Source organism: Schistocerca piceifrons, chromosome 2, assembly GCF_021461385.2.
Source record: "Schistocerca piceifrons isolate TAMUIC-IGC-003096 chromosome 2, iqSchPice1.1, whole genome shotgun sequence".
Taxonomy (NCBI): Eukaryota; Metazoa; Arthropoda; class Insecta; order Orthoptera; family Acrididae; genus Schistocerca; species Schistocerca piceifrons.
The window spans coordinates 243,920,543-243,937,592 of record NC_060139.1 but is presented as its reverse complement, the minus strand read 5'-3'; the positions used below and the strand labels follow the sequence as shown (position 1 = coordinate 243,937,592).

The following is a 17,050-nucleotide window of genomic DNA, read 5'->3' as shown; positions in this document are numbered from 1 at the left end:
TGTTGAAGATAGCTAAACAAGTCGTTGAACGCGTGAATTCAAGCAGGGTACCGGAGAAGCTGTTGCCAAATGTGTTCTTCGCTCGTTTCCTCAGACAGCACAAACGTAAACCGAGCGAGGTGGCGCAGTGGTTAGCACACTGGACTCGCATTCGGGAGGACGACGGTTCAATCCAGTCTCCAGCCATCCCGATTTAGGTTTTCCGTGATTTCCCTAAATCGTTTCAGGCAAATGTCGGGATGGTTCCTTTGAAAGGGCACCGCCGATTTCCTTCCCAATCCTTCCCTAACCCGAGCTTGCGCTTTGTCTCTAATGACCTCGTTGTCGACGGGACGTTAAACACTAACCACCACCACCACCAGCACAAACGTAGCTTCTCCTCACCTATCTTAAACTTATAACTTCCGGAAAAGGCACATTGTAACTGGTAATAAGCATTTGAAGAAGTGATAACTCACGGACTAACAGATGTCTGTGCATTGCCGCACTTTTGCCTGTACAAATGCTTGAATTGCTAATTAAATCGGACTTGCCGCAACGTATGAATTTTGTTCTCAATAGTAATTTCTCAGTACAGCCTACCCTGCAACCCCCCTACAAGCTTTTCAGACTGTTTCTGTCAACCCTGCGACAACTGACAGATAGTTCAGGCGGCGAGTCATCAACCGAAGTCTATTTGAAAACCCGCCGGTATCTTGGAAACTGCACCGGTGGCCGGCTTATGTACACAGGGTGTGCTTGTCGGGTCCACGCCTTCAGTGAGCGTTGAACTCTTATGTGAGAAATATCGGCTGCGTTTGGGATTTATTGGAACTGGATTCGTTTCCAGATTGGTGTCTCTTTGTGTCAGAACACTGCTCATAAACTGGCGAAAACACAATGTACGTACAATTAGTTTCTTTTTAGGGTTCCTTACTTCAGCCGGTAAAAATCGAACCTCTGTTGGATTACTTTTCTGTCTGTATGTCTGCCTTACTGTAAAAATTTATGTCACATGCTAAGATCTACGGTCCCTTGACGGAGTAAAAAAGTGAAGCTTCCAAGACAGTGAAATCACAAGGTACGGCCATTTATGACACATTTTGACATTTGCAAGCTCACTCATCAAAACTATAGTTACTTCCAGTTCACCTAGAATCATGAATTTAGGCAAGAAGCAAAATTGCACAGTTTAAGTAAATTTGTAATTGTATCACTAAAAAAAATATCTTTTTGTCATTTGATATCCGACTTCAAACTTGAAATTAAAACATTCTCGAAAGCCTTGCAATTCCTGAGACCAAGATTTTGCCAGTATCAATGTTGATAACAGGCAAACGTTGTCGATATTCTCGGTTTCCGGTACAGATGAACATAATTAAGATTGTATCGAACCCTCACAGCGTGAGACCTAAACGCAAAGGCCAATGTTTCGTTATACTGGAAGTTAAAAAAAATCGTACCGTATATTGAAAGGTGGCAATATGGACTAAACCAAGAAAAAAAACTCCAGTATACATGGGCTATAAAATGTATACCTTAAGTGCTATGAGCATTTGTTCATATAGGCTCATGTGAAACAAATTTCTAATACTGAACAAATGGTCACAGCTCTTAATATATACGTTTTAGAAGCCATGTTTACTGGATATTTTTGTCTTGGTTTGGACCACACCATCGCCTCTCAAAAATAAAAACTCCGTCCGAACAGGCCCTGAAAGACCCAACGGTACCGACTGGCCACCGTGTCATCGTCCGCCCACAGGCGTCACTGAATGTGGATATAGAAGGGCACGTGGTCAGCACACCGCTCTCCCGGCCGTAAGTCAGTTTACGAGACCGGAGCCGTTACTTCTGTATCAAGTAGCTCCTCACTTTGCCTCACAAGGGCTGAGTGCACCACGCTTGCCAACAGCGCTCGGCAGACCGGATCGTCACTCATCCAAGTGCTAGCACAGCCCGACTGACGAAACCGGTGTTACCACTGCGGCAAGGCCGTTGGCATCGCCTCTCAAATTATGGGATAATTTTGTGACATCTTGCATAAATAATCCCTGTTTAATCGTGAGCACCATGTTTTTTCTTGCTTTCGAAAAGGATATATCGATCTGTTACTTATTACGCAATGGAAAATTCAAGACAGAAAGTAACAGTACTACGAAAAAGATAGTTGATGCTATATTACGGAGGTACCGAGTCGAAGATAGGCACAACAAAAATACTGTCAGAAAATGAGCTTTCGGCCAACAGGGCCTTCATCGAAAATAGTCGGAGATTATGATCATGTATGTGTGAGCTGCGATTGCGAGTGTGTGCGTGTGTGTGTGTGTGTGTGTGTGTGTACGTTGCCTATTTTCGACGAAGGCCGTGGTAGCAAAAAAGCTCACTTTCTGATAATCTTTTTGTTGTGGCTGTCGGCGACTCACCATCTCCGCTATATGGTGAGTAGCAACTATCCTTTTCTTGTTAATTATTACAGGTGCCTGAAATTTGGTGCACCTGTTGTGTAAATCTGGAGATGAAGAAGGAATATGCAAGTAGCATAGAAATCCCACAGAATGTCTCAAATCTATTGTCGTACATAGGATGTTATGTATAGCTTTCTTTATTAAAATTCATGAAAGGGTGTGATAAATGTAAAGTCCTTGTTGCTACTGGTGATGAGTTCCCTGTGAGTGGGATGGACAGTGACATTATCTCATTTACTCAATATGTGCAGCGGCGCATTAAAGCTACCATTTACTGGTAGTCTGGCATATCAAATTGTTGTTGAAGAAGAAGATAGTGAAGTAGCTGTAACAGTGGCAGCGCACCACAGCCCACGGATAAGCAATTACACCGCGATTCGAATATGTTCGTAGGTAGTATTGTACAATATTGCATTGTCATAGGGATTATCCACACCACAAGTCGTTGCATCAAGAATTGCATGGCGCCGATTTCCATAACCGGGTAGTGGTTTTGTAAGTAGGCTGTTTATGTTGTCTTATTGGCAACGTTACGTAGCGCTCTGTATGAAAATTGCTGTGTGCAGTCTGTGGCTAGTTTGCATTATTGTCTGCCACTGTAGTGTTGGGCAGCGGCAGTTGGCTGTTAACAGCGCGTAGCGTTGCGCAGTTGGAGGTGAGCCGCCAGCAGTGGTGGATGTGGGGAGAGAGATGGCGGAGTTCTGAAATTTGTAACACTGGTTGTCATGAACTGCTGTATATATTATGACCTTTGAACACTAGTAAGGTAAATACATTGTTTGTTCTCTATCTAAATCATTCATTTGCAAACTATGCATATCAGTAGTTAGTGCCTTCGGTAGTTTGAATCTTTTATTTAGCTGGCAGTAGTGGCGCTCGCTGTATTGCTGTAGCTTGAGTAACGAAGATTTTTGTGAGGTAAGTGATTTGTGAAAGGTATAGGTTAATGTTAGTCAGGGCCATTCTTTTGTAGGGATTTTTTGAAAGTCAGATTGCGTTGCGCTAAAAATATTGTGTGCCAGTTTAAGGACAGTCTTGTACAATTGTTCAAAGGGGACGTTTCATATGTCGACCCTTAGCCGAGGAGACCTCGCTGGACTCTTCTGATTTTTTTCTTGTAGTTTGTGTAATTAGTGTAGCTATTGTTTATTGCTAGCACGTAATTGTAGAGAGAATCTCCTTTGTAGTTGCAGTCTTTCATTGTAGTACAGTAAAACAGTTGTGGCATGCATGTAGATTTGCACCAAGTATTTCGCAGCTGTGCTTGCAATTAACTCCATGTTATTTTCAGTGCTATGTTAATGTGTTCTCTTACTTTTGCTCTTCAAATTGTGCTTTTCTGTGTTATCGTGTGAAATATTGTGACTATAATACGGAACACCCACAAAATAATAACACAGGACACTTCGGAAATTATGAAAGAAATTGGCAAGGTGCACCGAATTTTGAGATGAAACCGCCGACACGACGTAACAATGACCGATACGCTACTCGCCGACATGATGATTTTGACTATAAGCTGTTCATTACTACACGTAAATTCAAAACATTTAAGAATTGTGGCTCCATCAATTCTCTCATTGTTTTCCTCCCAACTGGTCATTGGAGCACAGGTTAGAATTTATGTGTGGCTACTTGGAGAATGGAGTTTTGCTATTTGGGGAGAGAAATAACTGATGATGGTCGGAGTAGAGAGGATATAAAATGTAGACTGGCAATGACAAGGAAAGCGTTTCTGAAGAAGAGAAATTTGTTAACATCGAGTATAGATGTAAGTGTCAGGAAGTCATTTCTGAAAGTATTTGTATGGAGTGTAGCCTTGTATGGAAGTGAACCATGGACGATAAATAGTTTGGACAAGAAGAGAATAGATGCTTTCGAAATATGGTGCTACGGAAAAATGCTGAAGATTAGATGAGTAGATCACATAACTAATGAGGAAGTATTGAATAGGATTGGAGAGAAGAGAAGTTTGTGGCACAACTTGACCAGAAGAAGGGATCGGTTGGTAGGACATGTTCTGAGGCATCAAGGGATCACCAATTTAGTATTGGAGGGCAGCGTGGAGGGTAAAAATCGTAGAGGGAGACCAAGAGATGAATACACTAAGCAGATTCAGAAGGATGTAGGTTGCAGTAGGTACTGGGAGATGAAGAAGCTTGCACAGGATAGAGTAGCATGGAGAGCTGCATCAAACCAGTCTCAGGACTGAAGACCACAACAACAACAGCAACTTGGAGAATGAACCAGCTGTAAGAATGCGATCGGTCATTCACGATTGTCACAGTGAAGGAGATTTTTATCATGCCTTCCTCTCAGCATATTGGTCTCAAGCCACACAAGACCGAGTAAAATATAGCATCATAATGATGAAACATTTCGAACAATCTGAATTTTCCAGTCTTGTGAAATATTTTGAAGACATGTTGCACAAAAATCGGTACCTGTCAAACCCATACAGCCCTTCAGAACTCATCCGCATTTGCTTAATGAAATTTCCTGAACATTTAAGAAATATTATTTTGGCAGGACGTTGCAAAGACGACATTGAAGCTTTTCAGGGACTCTTACAAGAATTAGAAATTGACACAGACAGTCGCGGGATGCGAAAACAGGAAAACAATCACTACAGGTCACATCCGTCACAATTCCGTGACGACAGAAACTGGACACGACAAGTCTATTCTTACAACGCAAATCGTGACCAGAACAGACACCACCCATATGACAACCACTGGCAGAGTAATAATAGTTACAGAGAAAGATCGCATTTCCGTAGTAATGAATATGATAGAGATAACCATGGAAACAGACAATATGGGAACCAAAACAATTATTATCAAGGGAGGCAGAATAACTTCAGACGCAACAGTTCGGCGCACAGTTACGATTCAGGGAGAAATTCTCCACCACGTGACGGACAAGGAAGAAACTACTGAATCTATCGACATGACGACAGACGATATATTCGTAACGACAGACCTGAATTGCATCAGAACTGGCGGGATTTAAACAGGGCAGGGCCCTCTCGACAAGGTGAATTTGTAGAAGTTAGGTCTCCTAATCCCAATAATGACGCGCGCCAACAAAGAGACAGACAATGACTCGCACCGCAGGCAGCCGCGTGCGCCGGCTGGCCCAGAGAAAAATAACATAGACGCTAACCTTGAGAAAAATTCCAGTATTCTTTACCGACGTATACCGCATGATAATTGGGTTCAAGTTGAAACTCTGAGTACTATGAAGAGTAAAAGATTGCATCACATTTCACATCTAAAACCGCTTATTGAGAGATAATCTGCTTTTTAGCTTAGTCTTTGCAATAAAATTTTTCGCTTTACGTTACTAGTATGCTTTGTTAGACTTAGAAACTGTTAACATGCGACAGTGTTTGTAGTTAACTATCCAATCTAGAACCTAGGATACATATTTAGACAGTAGTTACGAGTGCATTGTTATAGTGAACAGACGACACAGTGTTATTGTGTGTGTATATTCTTGCTCGTTAGTTGCACAATTACGTAACGACTATAAGGCTCACATACTTAGAACATTTACCAGTACTGCTAATGAGATTTTAATGCAACATTTTGGTTTACCTGAAAATATGTTCTGGATTTAAAGTACTTTCTGTGAAATACCAGATGACACAGTGGTTAATTTATGTGATAGCTACACGATTTTATCACGGCACTAGTAATGAGTGACAATTTACAATAATGCTTTTGCGGTGTATCAGTTTTATATCTGCACAGTTTTTCTGAATTCTTCTGTAAAGTAAAACATGTTTTAGTAGTAACTTTTGTGGTATGGCTACAAGGAGACAGCTTTTTCCGTAGGACAACAATACGTTACAGCACAGTGCTTTCTTCATCAGAGCAATAAGCGTAATAACTAAGATATCTATACGCAAAGCATTTCACTTTTGTGTATCATTAGGTAAGTACATTGACTTCTGCAGAACTTAGCTTTCGGAGGACGATAACTACGACACTTCCACAGAGATTATCTTACAACAAGACGCACAGTTTAGCGCTACAGTACACGTATTTGAGTGATTAATTTTGTACTTAAAACATTTATTTTTTAAAGATATTTGAAGTACAATGATACAAAGGTTTTCCGTGATACATTTCATTCCATTGCTGTAATCTTTAACACCTGAGGGTATAATTACATTAATCCTCAGGGGGGTACACGCTTACTTTGTGTACCATGTGTTTGGCAAGCACAAGGAGCCCTAGCTAATATGGTATTTGCTTATACAACTTTACACATCAGTACCATATTTTTCTAACACACAAATTACATAGCTATCTGATCATTTAACTGAGAGGTAAACATTTGTTTTACTACATCAGTGACACATATTTACGCAATTACACAGTTGGGTCACTTCACACTTATGAAATTGTAGTTTGTCTGTACTTTGTGAACTGTTCATATTTTTTCGGAACCATTGTGATACTATGAGAGCTTTGAATGAGGTATTTGGTATGGGATCATGACTTTTAAAGTACGTTTGAGGTAGATGAAACTTTTGAAATGAGCAGAGAATTTTTTTTAGGTTTTGAAATTATTGGAGGAAGCTACGACGATTTTGAGAGTTGACTGAGGTGTTATGATGTTATTATTACGATGACTATGTGTATTATGCTGTTGCGGTACGTTTATGATCAGTAAGCTGATGCTATATGAGTTATTTGATTATGCTACGTATCTGTTATGATGAAATATTGAAGAAGTGTCGACGAATAAGGTAAGGAATAATGAGTAGTAGTTAGGGACTCTGGTTTGTGAATAAGGTTGTTGGAAACCAAGAATCGTACTTTAAGAGTTATGAAATGCATGTAAATGCGTGAATGTATTACAATGCCGATGAAAATTTTTTGGTCACTGTTATATCAATAGGATTTTGTTTCTACAGATTTGTAACGCAAATTCTTGCCCTGTGAAATATTTTTATATGAGACTGTCACTGTAGTGGAAACTGCTATCGTTAATATTTTGGGAAGAAAGGTAGGTCTCTGTAAGCACCCAGCTGCGCGACAGACGCCTGGAAAAAAAAGCCATTAGTGTGTGCGTTTCAGAGGCTCAGGTGGAGAAAAAAGAAGAAGGGAGGCCATTATTCTCGCTATTGACATTCCTTTGTAGAAAGCATCATAAATACTACACGCTCAAACTTGAAAACATGATTACACTGTAGAGTCCTTAATTTATGATATTTACTGAAATGAAATGATGAGAAACATTTTATGTCTATTGTCTTGCTAGTTGAAAGATTGTTTACTGCATTATGAAATGCCATATGGCTAGTGAATGACGTTTCACGCCTTGCTTCACCTATTTTGTTTAATATCTAGTTTCTAGCTGCACTGCAGCATTGGTTAAAATAAAATTTTATAGATGTACTAATATAAATATTTTCTGTCTATGGATCGAGTAAATAATAATTTTTTTCGAAAAAATTAAGGAGCACAAAAAGACATTTAACTTCACAGGAACTGCATACATAATTTTCTTTTCAAGTACTTGGTAATTTATTTTGTAGAATTAGTTTTTGTGGTGCACCACTTTAATGTCACAGATATTAAGATGTGAACAGACATTTCCCTTATTTGCGTTGTTGTCTTTAGTGTACTATTTTTTCTGCTTGAACTTTGTCATGTTTAGGTATAAGTTATAGCATTTGCTGCTGCTGCTTGCCAGGCATAGTGTTACTGAATTTCACTTTGTATTACTCTGTTAAGCCAGTTTTACTACTGATTTATTTTTCTTGTTTGCTGCACATTGCCTTATATTAGTTGTAATATTTCATTTGCTTTGCTAATTTATGCTGCTTGCTTTGCCATTTGTATTTTTGATCATTGCTGTTTGTGTTAATTGTTTTGTGCTGCTGCATTGCCTCGTCCCTTAGTTTAGCATCTGAGCTCAGTAGATTTAAGTTAGCTTAAGAGGGGGTAGACTATATAAGAAACTAGCTATGATTGATTGGAAGAAATGCATTGAGAAGCTATAAGAAAATGGTTTGGCCAAAAAAGTAGTGTACAGTGGAGAAAAACTATTTTAGAAAGAGGATGTGAACAGAATACAGAAAGCATGCTTGGATGGGATTTTTTTGGTGGAAACAAATGTTTTGGGTTGGACTGCAGTACCAAATGTTACACTGAAAACAAACCCTGTCCTTTCCTCCTGTGTTATTCTGCTATGTGTTTGTGTACCCTTGGGTATTTGTGTTCTTCCTGTCTTTATGTGATTATCTGATGAGAGTTACATTGTAGAATTTTCCTGATAATATGTTATTTACTTTGTAAAGATGTTTAGACATTATTTATTCTGTTTTATTTAATGCTCATGTGTGAAATTAATGTTACAAAAACTATTTTCATTATTTTATGTATTTACTTATGTCATAATTCTTGAAACACTGATGTGCATGTTTATTTCTATTCTTTTGTAAAGTCTGTATTACTACAAATGTTATCTGTATTATTATGTTTTAATGATGTTTTCTGTATCTTTGTAATTGTATTCTCATGTTATACAATTGTAATTGTCACCAGTTCATCATATTATTAACTTGTAAGTTACATTTCACTGCACATGTTTCTGTTGGTCATAGTATATGGACAATATGTGAGAAGTAGGGACTGTTAGTATTTGCATGTGTGTTAATAATTCAGCAAGGGACTGGATAACAGCATCGCTGGTTCTAAAGACATTTCAAAAAAATTTTTTGTGAGTGCACAAGTAGTGGTTTATGGACTTGCTATATTGTCCTTAAGACTCTTCGATGGTGATTGTACACCTGCACAGTCCCAACAGATGGTTGCTGGCCGTCTCTACAAGGACTACAGTGGGTCTACACCTTTGATGACTCACCAACACCAATTTCTACAAGGACTGCAGTGGGTCTGCACCTTTGATCACCCACCAATACCATTATTTCTACAAGGACTGCAGTGGGTCTGCATCTTTGATGGCAAACCAATTCCATTGTTTCTACAAGGACTGCAGTGGGTCTGCACCTCTGGTGGCCCACCAATACCGTAATCTCTACCAGGAATACAGTGGGTCTACTCTGTGATGACCTACCTACCAATATTCTTCAAAATTTCGACTGACTCTGCGGTGGGTTTGATCTGTTGTGGCCCATTACCTGTCTGCATGTCAAGAGTCAGCACTGTCTTTCCGTTGGAAGGACAACACTACTTCTCCAAGACAGCATGGAAATCCACTACTTCTGTGTGCATTCTCTTTTACTGCTGAGACTTTGAGAAAAACACTGCAATTTTACTGTGATGAACGATCAGGACTGTCTTTATGCACTGTGAGAAAATTTTAGCTTTTGACCAACATTGTATCAATAAGTGTGTGCATTTGATATCTTTGTTATTGTAATTATGAAAAATTTCATCAAATCATTATTGGCCACTGCCCAAAACAATTTGTAAAATATTTTGTGGGGAGCATGGGGGCTATGTAAGTAGGCTGTTTATGTTGTCTTATTGGCAACGTTATGTAGCGCTCTGTACGAAAATTGCTGTGTGCAGTCTGTGGCTGGTTTGCATTGTTGTCTGCCATTGTAGTGTTGGGCACGCTCAGTTGGCTGTGAGCAGCGCGTAGCGTTGCGCAGTTGGAGGTGAGCCGCCATCAGTGGTGGATGTGGGGAGAGAGATGGCGGAGTTCTGAAATTTGTAACACTGGTTGTCATGAACTGCTGTATATATTATGACCTTTGAACACTAGCAAGGTAAATCCATTGTTTGTTCTCTATCTAAATCTTTCATTTGCTAACTATGCATATCAGTAGTTAGTGCCTTCGGTAGTTTGAATCTTTTATTTAGCTGGCAGTAGTGGCGCTCGCTGTATTGCTGTAGCTTGAGTAACGAAGATTTTTGTGAGGTAAGTGATTTGTGAAAGGTATAGGTTAATGTTAGTCAGGGCCATTCTTTTGTAGGGATTTTTTGAAAGTCAGATTGCGTTGCGCTAAAAATATTGTGTGTCAGTTTAAGGACAGTCTTGTACAATTGTTCAAAGGGGACGTTTCAGTTTATAAATGGACACGTCAACAAATGCAATCGACCTCTACGTTATTTGCCGAGGAACAATTTTCCCGTGAGTTTACAATCACAAACTATGGTTGCGTTAACCTGGATAATATGCATTACTGGAGTGAAGACAATCCCCACTGGTTGCAGCAAGTTGCCCATCAGTGTCCTTGGCCGGTTTACATATGTTGTGGCGTCATAAGAAACAAACTTATTAGTCTGTATCTTATCGACGGCACGTAGAAGGGGCACAAACGGGAACTATCGGTACAACTGTAAGATATTGCCCCTGACGTTCGACAACGAATGTGGCTTTAGCATGACGGTTGCACATTGCATTACGCAATTGAAGTACCAGAGCTATTAAACCGTTTTTACACTGGTAGGTTGATCAGGAGAAGTGGCCCTGTTAATTATTCTGCTAGGTCGCCGGATTTGATGTCACTGGATTTCTTCCTTTGGGGATATGAAAAAGATGAAGTGCAGCAGCAAGTGCCAACAGGCCGTGAAGATATGGGCGACAGCATCGGAAACGGCGATGCTGCTATTGCCGCATCTATGCTTCTGTCCTGTGTACGTTCATTTGGAAAGTGGGTCACTAAGTGTATTGAAGTTGGCGATACTACGTTTGAACACTTACTCGAAATGGAAAAGGAGAGTAGAGTTCGTCGCGAGCCATGGCCACAGTGCCGCGTCAAGTACTCCCCTGTTCGAGGATTACAACGTTGTGAATGGGGTTCCAATTAAAAGTTACGAAATGTCCCCCTCCGAGACAAGCAAATTGGAATTTGAACTGTTTTTTGGTCCGAAGTGTAGTTTCGAGATACTTCAGTGTCTTCTGTGAAAATGAACACTCTGTATACCTCCTTTTCTCGGTGGTCCTAGGTATCCAGGAGCGACGATACTTTACAAAAGAGAGTTGCTTAGTCGTCGATTGCTCTGATGAAGTAGTAACGTGCCTGAAAGTGAAGAACCCACCTTCCTGGCGACGTCACCGGGCCCGCAGCCAATGTCGAGCACCGGCAGCGGCTGCCTCGGCCACGTGAGGACCGGCCACAGGTCGTCAACCTGTTTGGCGGCCAGCAGCGTGAGGGGAGCACACCCGAGGTTGTACAAGTCCGGCTTATCCATGCTGGTGTACACTTCTTGTTCTTCCAAGCTGGTTACAAGTCTATCCCCCTCACAGCCAGGAACAAGATGCTGATGCCTGGAAGAAAAAAGTTTTTAGAGAAATCCCCCTCCACATCGGATACAGTTTAATGGGAAGGTGGACGTTAACCCTTTGTCAATAGAGACGGAATACTAGTCAGTTTATGGAAGAGGTCTTTAAACCAAGGCCGAAATAAACTGACTGTGGCTTCCCAGTTATTTACGCGTTAATGACATTTATCGTAAATAATACCTCATTTTTCAAACCAACAGTTCGCTCCATGGGAACAATTTTTAAGTATCTTTACAAAAGTTTAAGGTCACCTACTCCGGTCCAGAAAGGTGTCCATTATTCAGAAGCACACATTAACAAAATATTTCCAGCAGCCATAACGACTTTAGCTAGTAGTAAAGTTCAGTTTAAGAAGATCCTAAGGGATTTATTGGTGACCCACTCCTTCTATTTCATTCCTCAATTTCTTACTAGAGCCGTTTGATGGACACTTTGTATATATTAATAACATCAAATAACACGAGCTTTTCGTAAAATAAGACTTCTGTACATCTCCAGCCCCGTAATGTGATCAGTATAAGTAAGTGTTGTGAACCGATGTTGTCTTTTGTGGTGCACGGTTAGAACAGCCTGAAAATTATAATATACACCACAATGTACCGTACGAGTACGTTTACATGTTTCGTGACAAGTTGGTTACTAATAGCATACAGATTAGAATACGAGTTGCTGTTTCCCTTTTTCTGTTTATCTCAACGGCGCTGGGTTCACAATGATTTGCAAAACGTCCCTGGTGGATGAAGCCGGTTTTAGCGTTCAAAAACATAGTTAAACTAATGGCGTGGTATGTTTCCAATTGGTTACAACATGCGGATACCATAGAAAATCATGTTAAGATGTAATCCTTAACTGCACATAATTTAACTTCCAGTAGTTTTTTCCTGTGTTTTTGTATGATCTTTTATACGATAACTTTAATCATGCTACCGTGCACGCCGTTGTGCTCTCTAGCAGATGTGCATTTGTCTCTATGTTAAATAGTAGCGTCATAGACCGCACAGTAATTTTTATGACACTGTACATGTTTGTATTACATTTGATGAGTTACTCACTTTAACGAAACTCTGATGCTATGCTCATTCATTTTTTTTTCTTTTTATAAGGTAAATATTATAAGTAGGTAGAAGTATTTGCGAAAAATGTTTTTTCTGTCTATTTTAAATATGAAAATCATGAGTTAGCAATCGAGACAGAGCATCTTTTTTATAAATGTGCGTTCAAGACAAATTTTATATTAAAAATCAAGATAAAGTACTCCAGAAACATTTATCGTGTCAGGTTTCATACTAAATGTAGTTAACGTCCCTTCGAGGGTTCTAGTCTAAATGTCACCAAGTGTCTGGCCATTCGTTATCTGGTGGTGATGATGGTGGGAGGGGGGGCGGGGGAGAGAACCTGCATCCGTAAGTGTCAGTTCTAAGTGGCATGTAAGTTGCTCCTACATAGACTAGTATCATTTGTGGTCGTTCCTTGTGACTGTCGGAAGAAATCTTTTGGTTGTTTCTTCAGCGGAAATTTAAAATAACTCGACGGGTTAAATGAACAGCGCAGTTCACGCCAACGTGTACTGAGACCCACCATTTACTTTGGCAAATTTGTTACAGAAACACGATGGCACGTTAGCATTGCGTCCACCAGAAGAAAATTAACATCTGCCTCTCACTTTTTTTCATGTGGCGCTCACACGAGCTTCTAATCGATGGTGAAGGGTACCTGACAAGCAAATATGAAGATTAAACGCTACCTAAAAGCACGAAACCTAACGGAAGGTGTTTTATCGCAACTTGGGGAGTTATGACGCAGTACAATAGCTGTAAGAGAACACTATATCATTAGGCTGGTGACAGAAATGCAAGCGACTACAAATCTATGTATCCAAGACGAATCCATTTCTGTTAATACTATTGAACTTTGTCAAACAAACTGTTCTGGGTTGTTGGCCGCATTGTTAATACATAAAGTGACCGATGTTTCGGCCAGTATTGTAGACGGCGTTCCTCAGAGCTCTGTGCTGGGCTACACTGCCTAATGAGAGAGAGACATTAGATAGCGGACAGCGCGCAAAGCGACTTACACGTGCGAGCGGGGCACCGCGGTGGTCGTACGCACACTGAGCGCGGGCACGCCGCTGCCCACACCTGACAACGAGTGCGCAGTGCTACGTCACAACTACCGTCCGTTTCTGATTCGTCTGCTTCCACCAATGGCAAGAAGTGATCTAAACACCAGCGAGACACGTCTCTACCCACCAATGACAACGACCCACCAATAACGAACGCCTAACACCCCTTCTACCGTCAAGCGCCCCATCAAATTACGTAAAACAGCTTCCTCCGCTGCTATATAAGATCTAAAGTCTCTCACATTCAACAGTCTAGCTTAATACAAAGTCCCGAGGAAGATCTTTTGCAGTAGTGACTGAAACGTCGGACAGTTTTATGTATTGATAGTGCTGTCGACAGCGCTAAAGAATTTTATTGAGAGTGACAGCGGCTGCAGCAGCCTACGCTTACACTATTGAACTCTTTTTTAATTTTTTTCATTTAAATGTCCATACGCTACAGCATGCTACTGGCACATATAGTGAGTCCAAACTGTCAGCTCAGCACCCAGGGTGTTTCATAACAATTAAAGTCTGTAGACGGACTCGAGAGACCCTATACAATGTACTCATCACTGTCACATTGGGGGTGATAAAGCTCATAATCAATCAAAGTTAAATTTCAAATTAACCGCATCTTTCGAGTGTCGTTCATTCACGACAATAAAAAGTGCTGTCTGTTCGTTAAACCACTAATAAATCCATTTCCCGAGGGTTGCGACTCATGAAAAGTTGCAAAGTTCTAACCAGCAATTACTATTGAATAACAGCGCAAGTTCTCATAACCGGAGGGAGGAAAGTAAAAATCGTTAAATATTATAGGAGACTGAACTAGGTCACTGAAAAATTTACAAGCGCTGAGAGCACACACATGTAAAACAGTGTGTCAGCCGGGAATGTGCTGCTGAGTGACACGCGAACCGACATGGATCCTGCCAAGTTCGTGGTCCCAAACTCTGAAAGTTCCACTGCTTTTTTTTTTTTTTTTTTTTTTTTTGATCACGCAAAGGGTAGAGCCCGTCCACGCCCACAATGACGTGGTGACCATCTCATAAAAACTACTGTCACCCCCATATTTGTTAATTACTACACGAGGACTTCATGGAATGTGGACTTGTGATGTTATCCGTATATCTGGGCAAGATTACCCACTAATACGGTCGCATCAAGAAGATAGATAGTGGACGAAAAGCGAGCGATGGGCAGCGGTTTCAAGGGCAGAGGTGAAAATGTGTCAAGGAAAGCGCCAAGGGCAAAATACTTCTGCGATTGTTTGGAAGGGTAGTAAGAGCAGTAGCGAATTGCTTGCTGTCAGTGACAGAGCTTGCGAAGATAGGGTGGTTGTTAGTTTTGGGTATCGTGCAATGCCCGGTACTGTTGTCATAGCTTAGGTCGACATAAAGAGTTTTCAAGAAGGGGTACCGCTGGGACTGGGCACCTGCGAGATATCCTGGGCCAGCTGCAGCGTCTGTGACAGGCCAAGAGTGTCATTTAAGTGGTCGATTGGTCGTAAATCGATTACGGTATAAGAGCTGTGGTTGGGTTTATCTGCTTTTAGTGTGCAGTTCCGCTTCCCTGCGCTGCCTCTTGGTCGACTAGTTTACACCTGGCGGTTCCAGTTAATTTTGATGTGCTGCAGGGATTCACCAGTGTTTGTCACGTTTGTGTGTTCGTGTTATCCATAAACAGTTAAATGTCCCCAAGTAGTAGTGTTCCACTGCAGCCTCTGGTCGGTCTCATATAGCCGCGAGCTGTACTTTCCGTAATGACTAGTCGTTGCACTCCAAATTATATACCTTTGCACAGTCTGATCAAACGTATCCAGACAGTTGTTAGTTGACACTAATACGAGCTGTATCCACTGAACGCCCTTATGACGGCTTGAACTGTACTGGAGACATTTTCACTGAGGTGTCTGGATGTCTTGCGAGAAATGAGAGTCAATTGTTCCTCAAGATCGGGAAACTGGAGAAGGTAATTAGAGGCTGGCGTGTGGGACGAAGCCGATGTACAAACTCAACCCAAAGATGTTCCATTGTGCTCAGGTCAGGACCCACGGGAGACCAGGCAATTGTCAGGAATGTTACTGTCCACAGACCACTGCATGATAGATGCTACTTTATTACTGGTTGCATTGTCCCGCTGATCGAACACGTAGTGCTGTCAAACGAGCTTTAAAATTCGTTCATAATATTCCGCATTTAGCATTGACTTACGTGCAATTAGCGGAACACTCCCTAACCACGAAAAAACACCCCCATGCGATCACAATCATCATCATCATCTTGGACAGTTTCCAGCCACTGGCTGGGTCTGTCGGGAACACAAGCCTCTCCACCGTGTTCTGTCTTTCCACCATTCCCCCTCTTCCACCTTCGTCCAGTTCTCTCCTCTTCTCATCACACATTCCTTCACTCCCTTCACCCATCTATCTCTTGGTCTTCCTCTGGGCCTCTTCCCCTCCAGTTGCAGATCAAACATCCTCTTTGGAATTCTTCCCTCATCCATTCTCTTCATGTGTCCATACCACTGCAGTCTTGATTTTTCTATCCTGTCCTGTACTGGTTCCTCCTTTAGTCTTTCCCTCACATACAAATTTCGCAATCTGTCTCGTCTTGTTACACCCAACCTGCTCCTCTGGAACTTCATTTCACTAGCCTGTATTCTACTTTTGTCGCTTTTGTGCATTACCCATGTCTCACTTCCGTATGTCAATATGGGGACAAAGTAGGTTCGGTATATAATTCCCTTGGATTTCTGTGGCACCTCCTTGCTCCAAATAAGCCCCCTAATGCATTTGTAGAACTGCCCTGCTTTTCTGCATCTTTCATTTATTTCCATTGCGTTTCCCCCCTTACTTTCAATCACGCTTCCCAGGTACTTGAAGTTCTCTACCACTTGTAGTTTTTCCCCTCCACAAGTTATATCCACATTTGGCCTATTCTTCTTCCTTGTTGTGACGATTATTTCACTTTTCTTTGCAGAGAAATGCATTCCATATTGTGCTGCCGTTGCCTCCCATGCATCTAACTGCTCTTGCACCTCCTTCACGCAATTTCCCCATAACATCAGGTCATCGGCAAAAAGCACTGCTTTCATTTTATGATCTCCAATTGCATCTGATACTTGCTGTAGGATTTCATCCATAACAATAATAAACAATAAAGGCGAAAGTGCACTTCCCTGTCGCAGCCCATTTTCCAGCTTGAACCATGCAGTACGTTCCCTC

The 17,050-nt window shown here is 41.2% G+C and overlaps 1 protein-coding gene across 1 annotated transcript in view; it reads right to left on the bottom strand.

The window, feature by feature from the left end:
• LOC124775287 (juvenile hormone acid O-methyltransferase-like) overlaps positions 1-17,050 on the bottom strand; it is a 118,043-nt gene that overhangs the window by 49,113 nt on the left and 51,880 nt on the right. Inside the window, exon 2 of the mRNA XM_047250125.1 lies at positions 11,477-11,705. Coding sequence (XP_047106081.1) covers positions 11,477-11,705 — 229 coding nt within the window. The remainder of the gene's footprint in view (positions 1-11,476; positions 11,706-17,050) is intronic.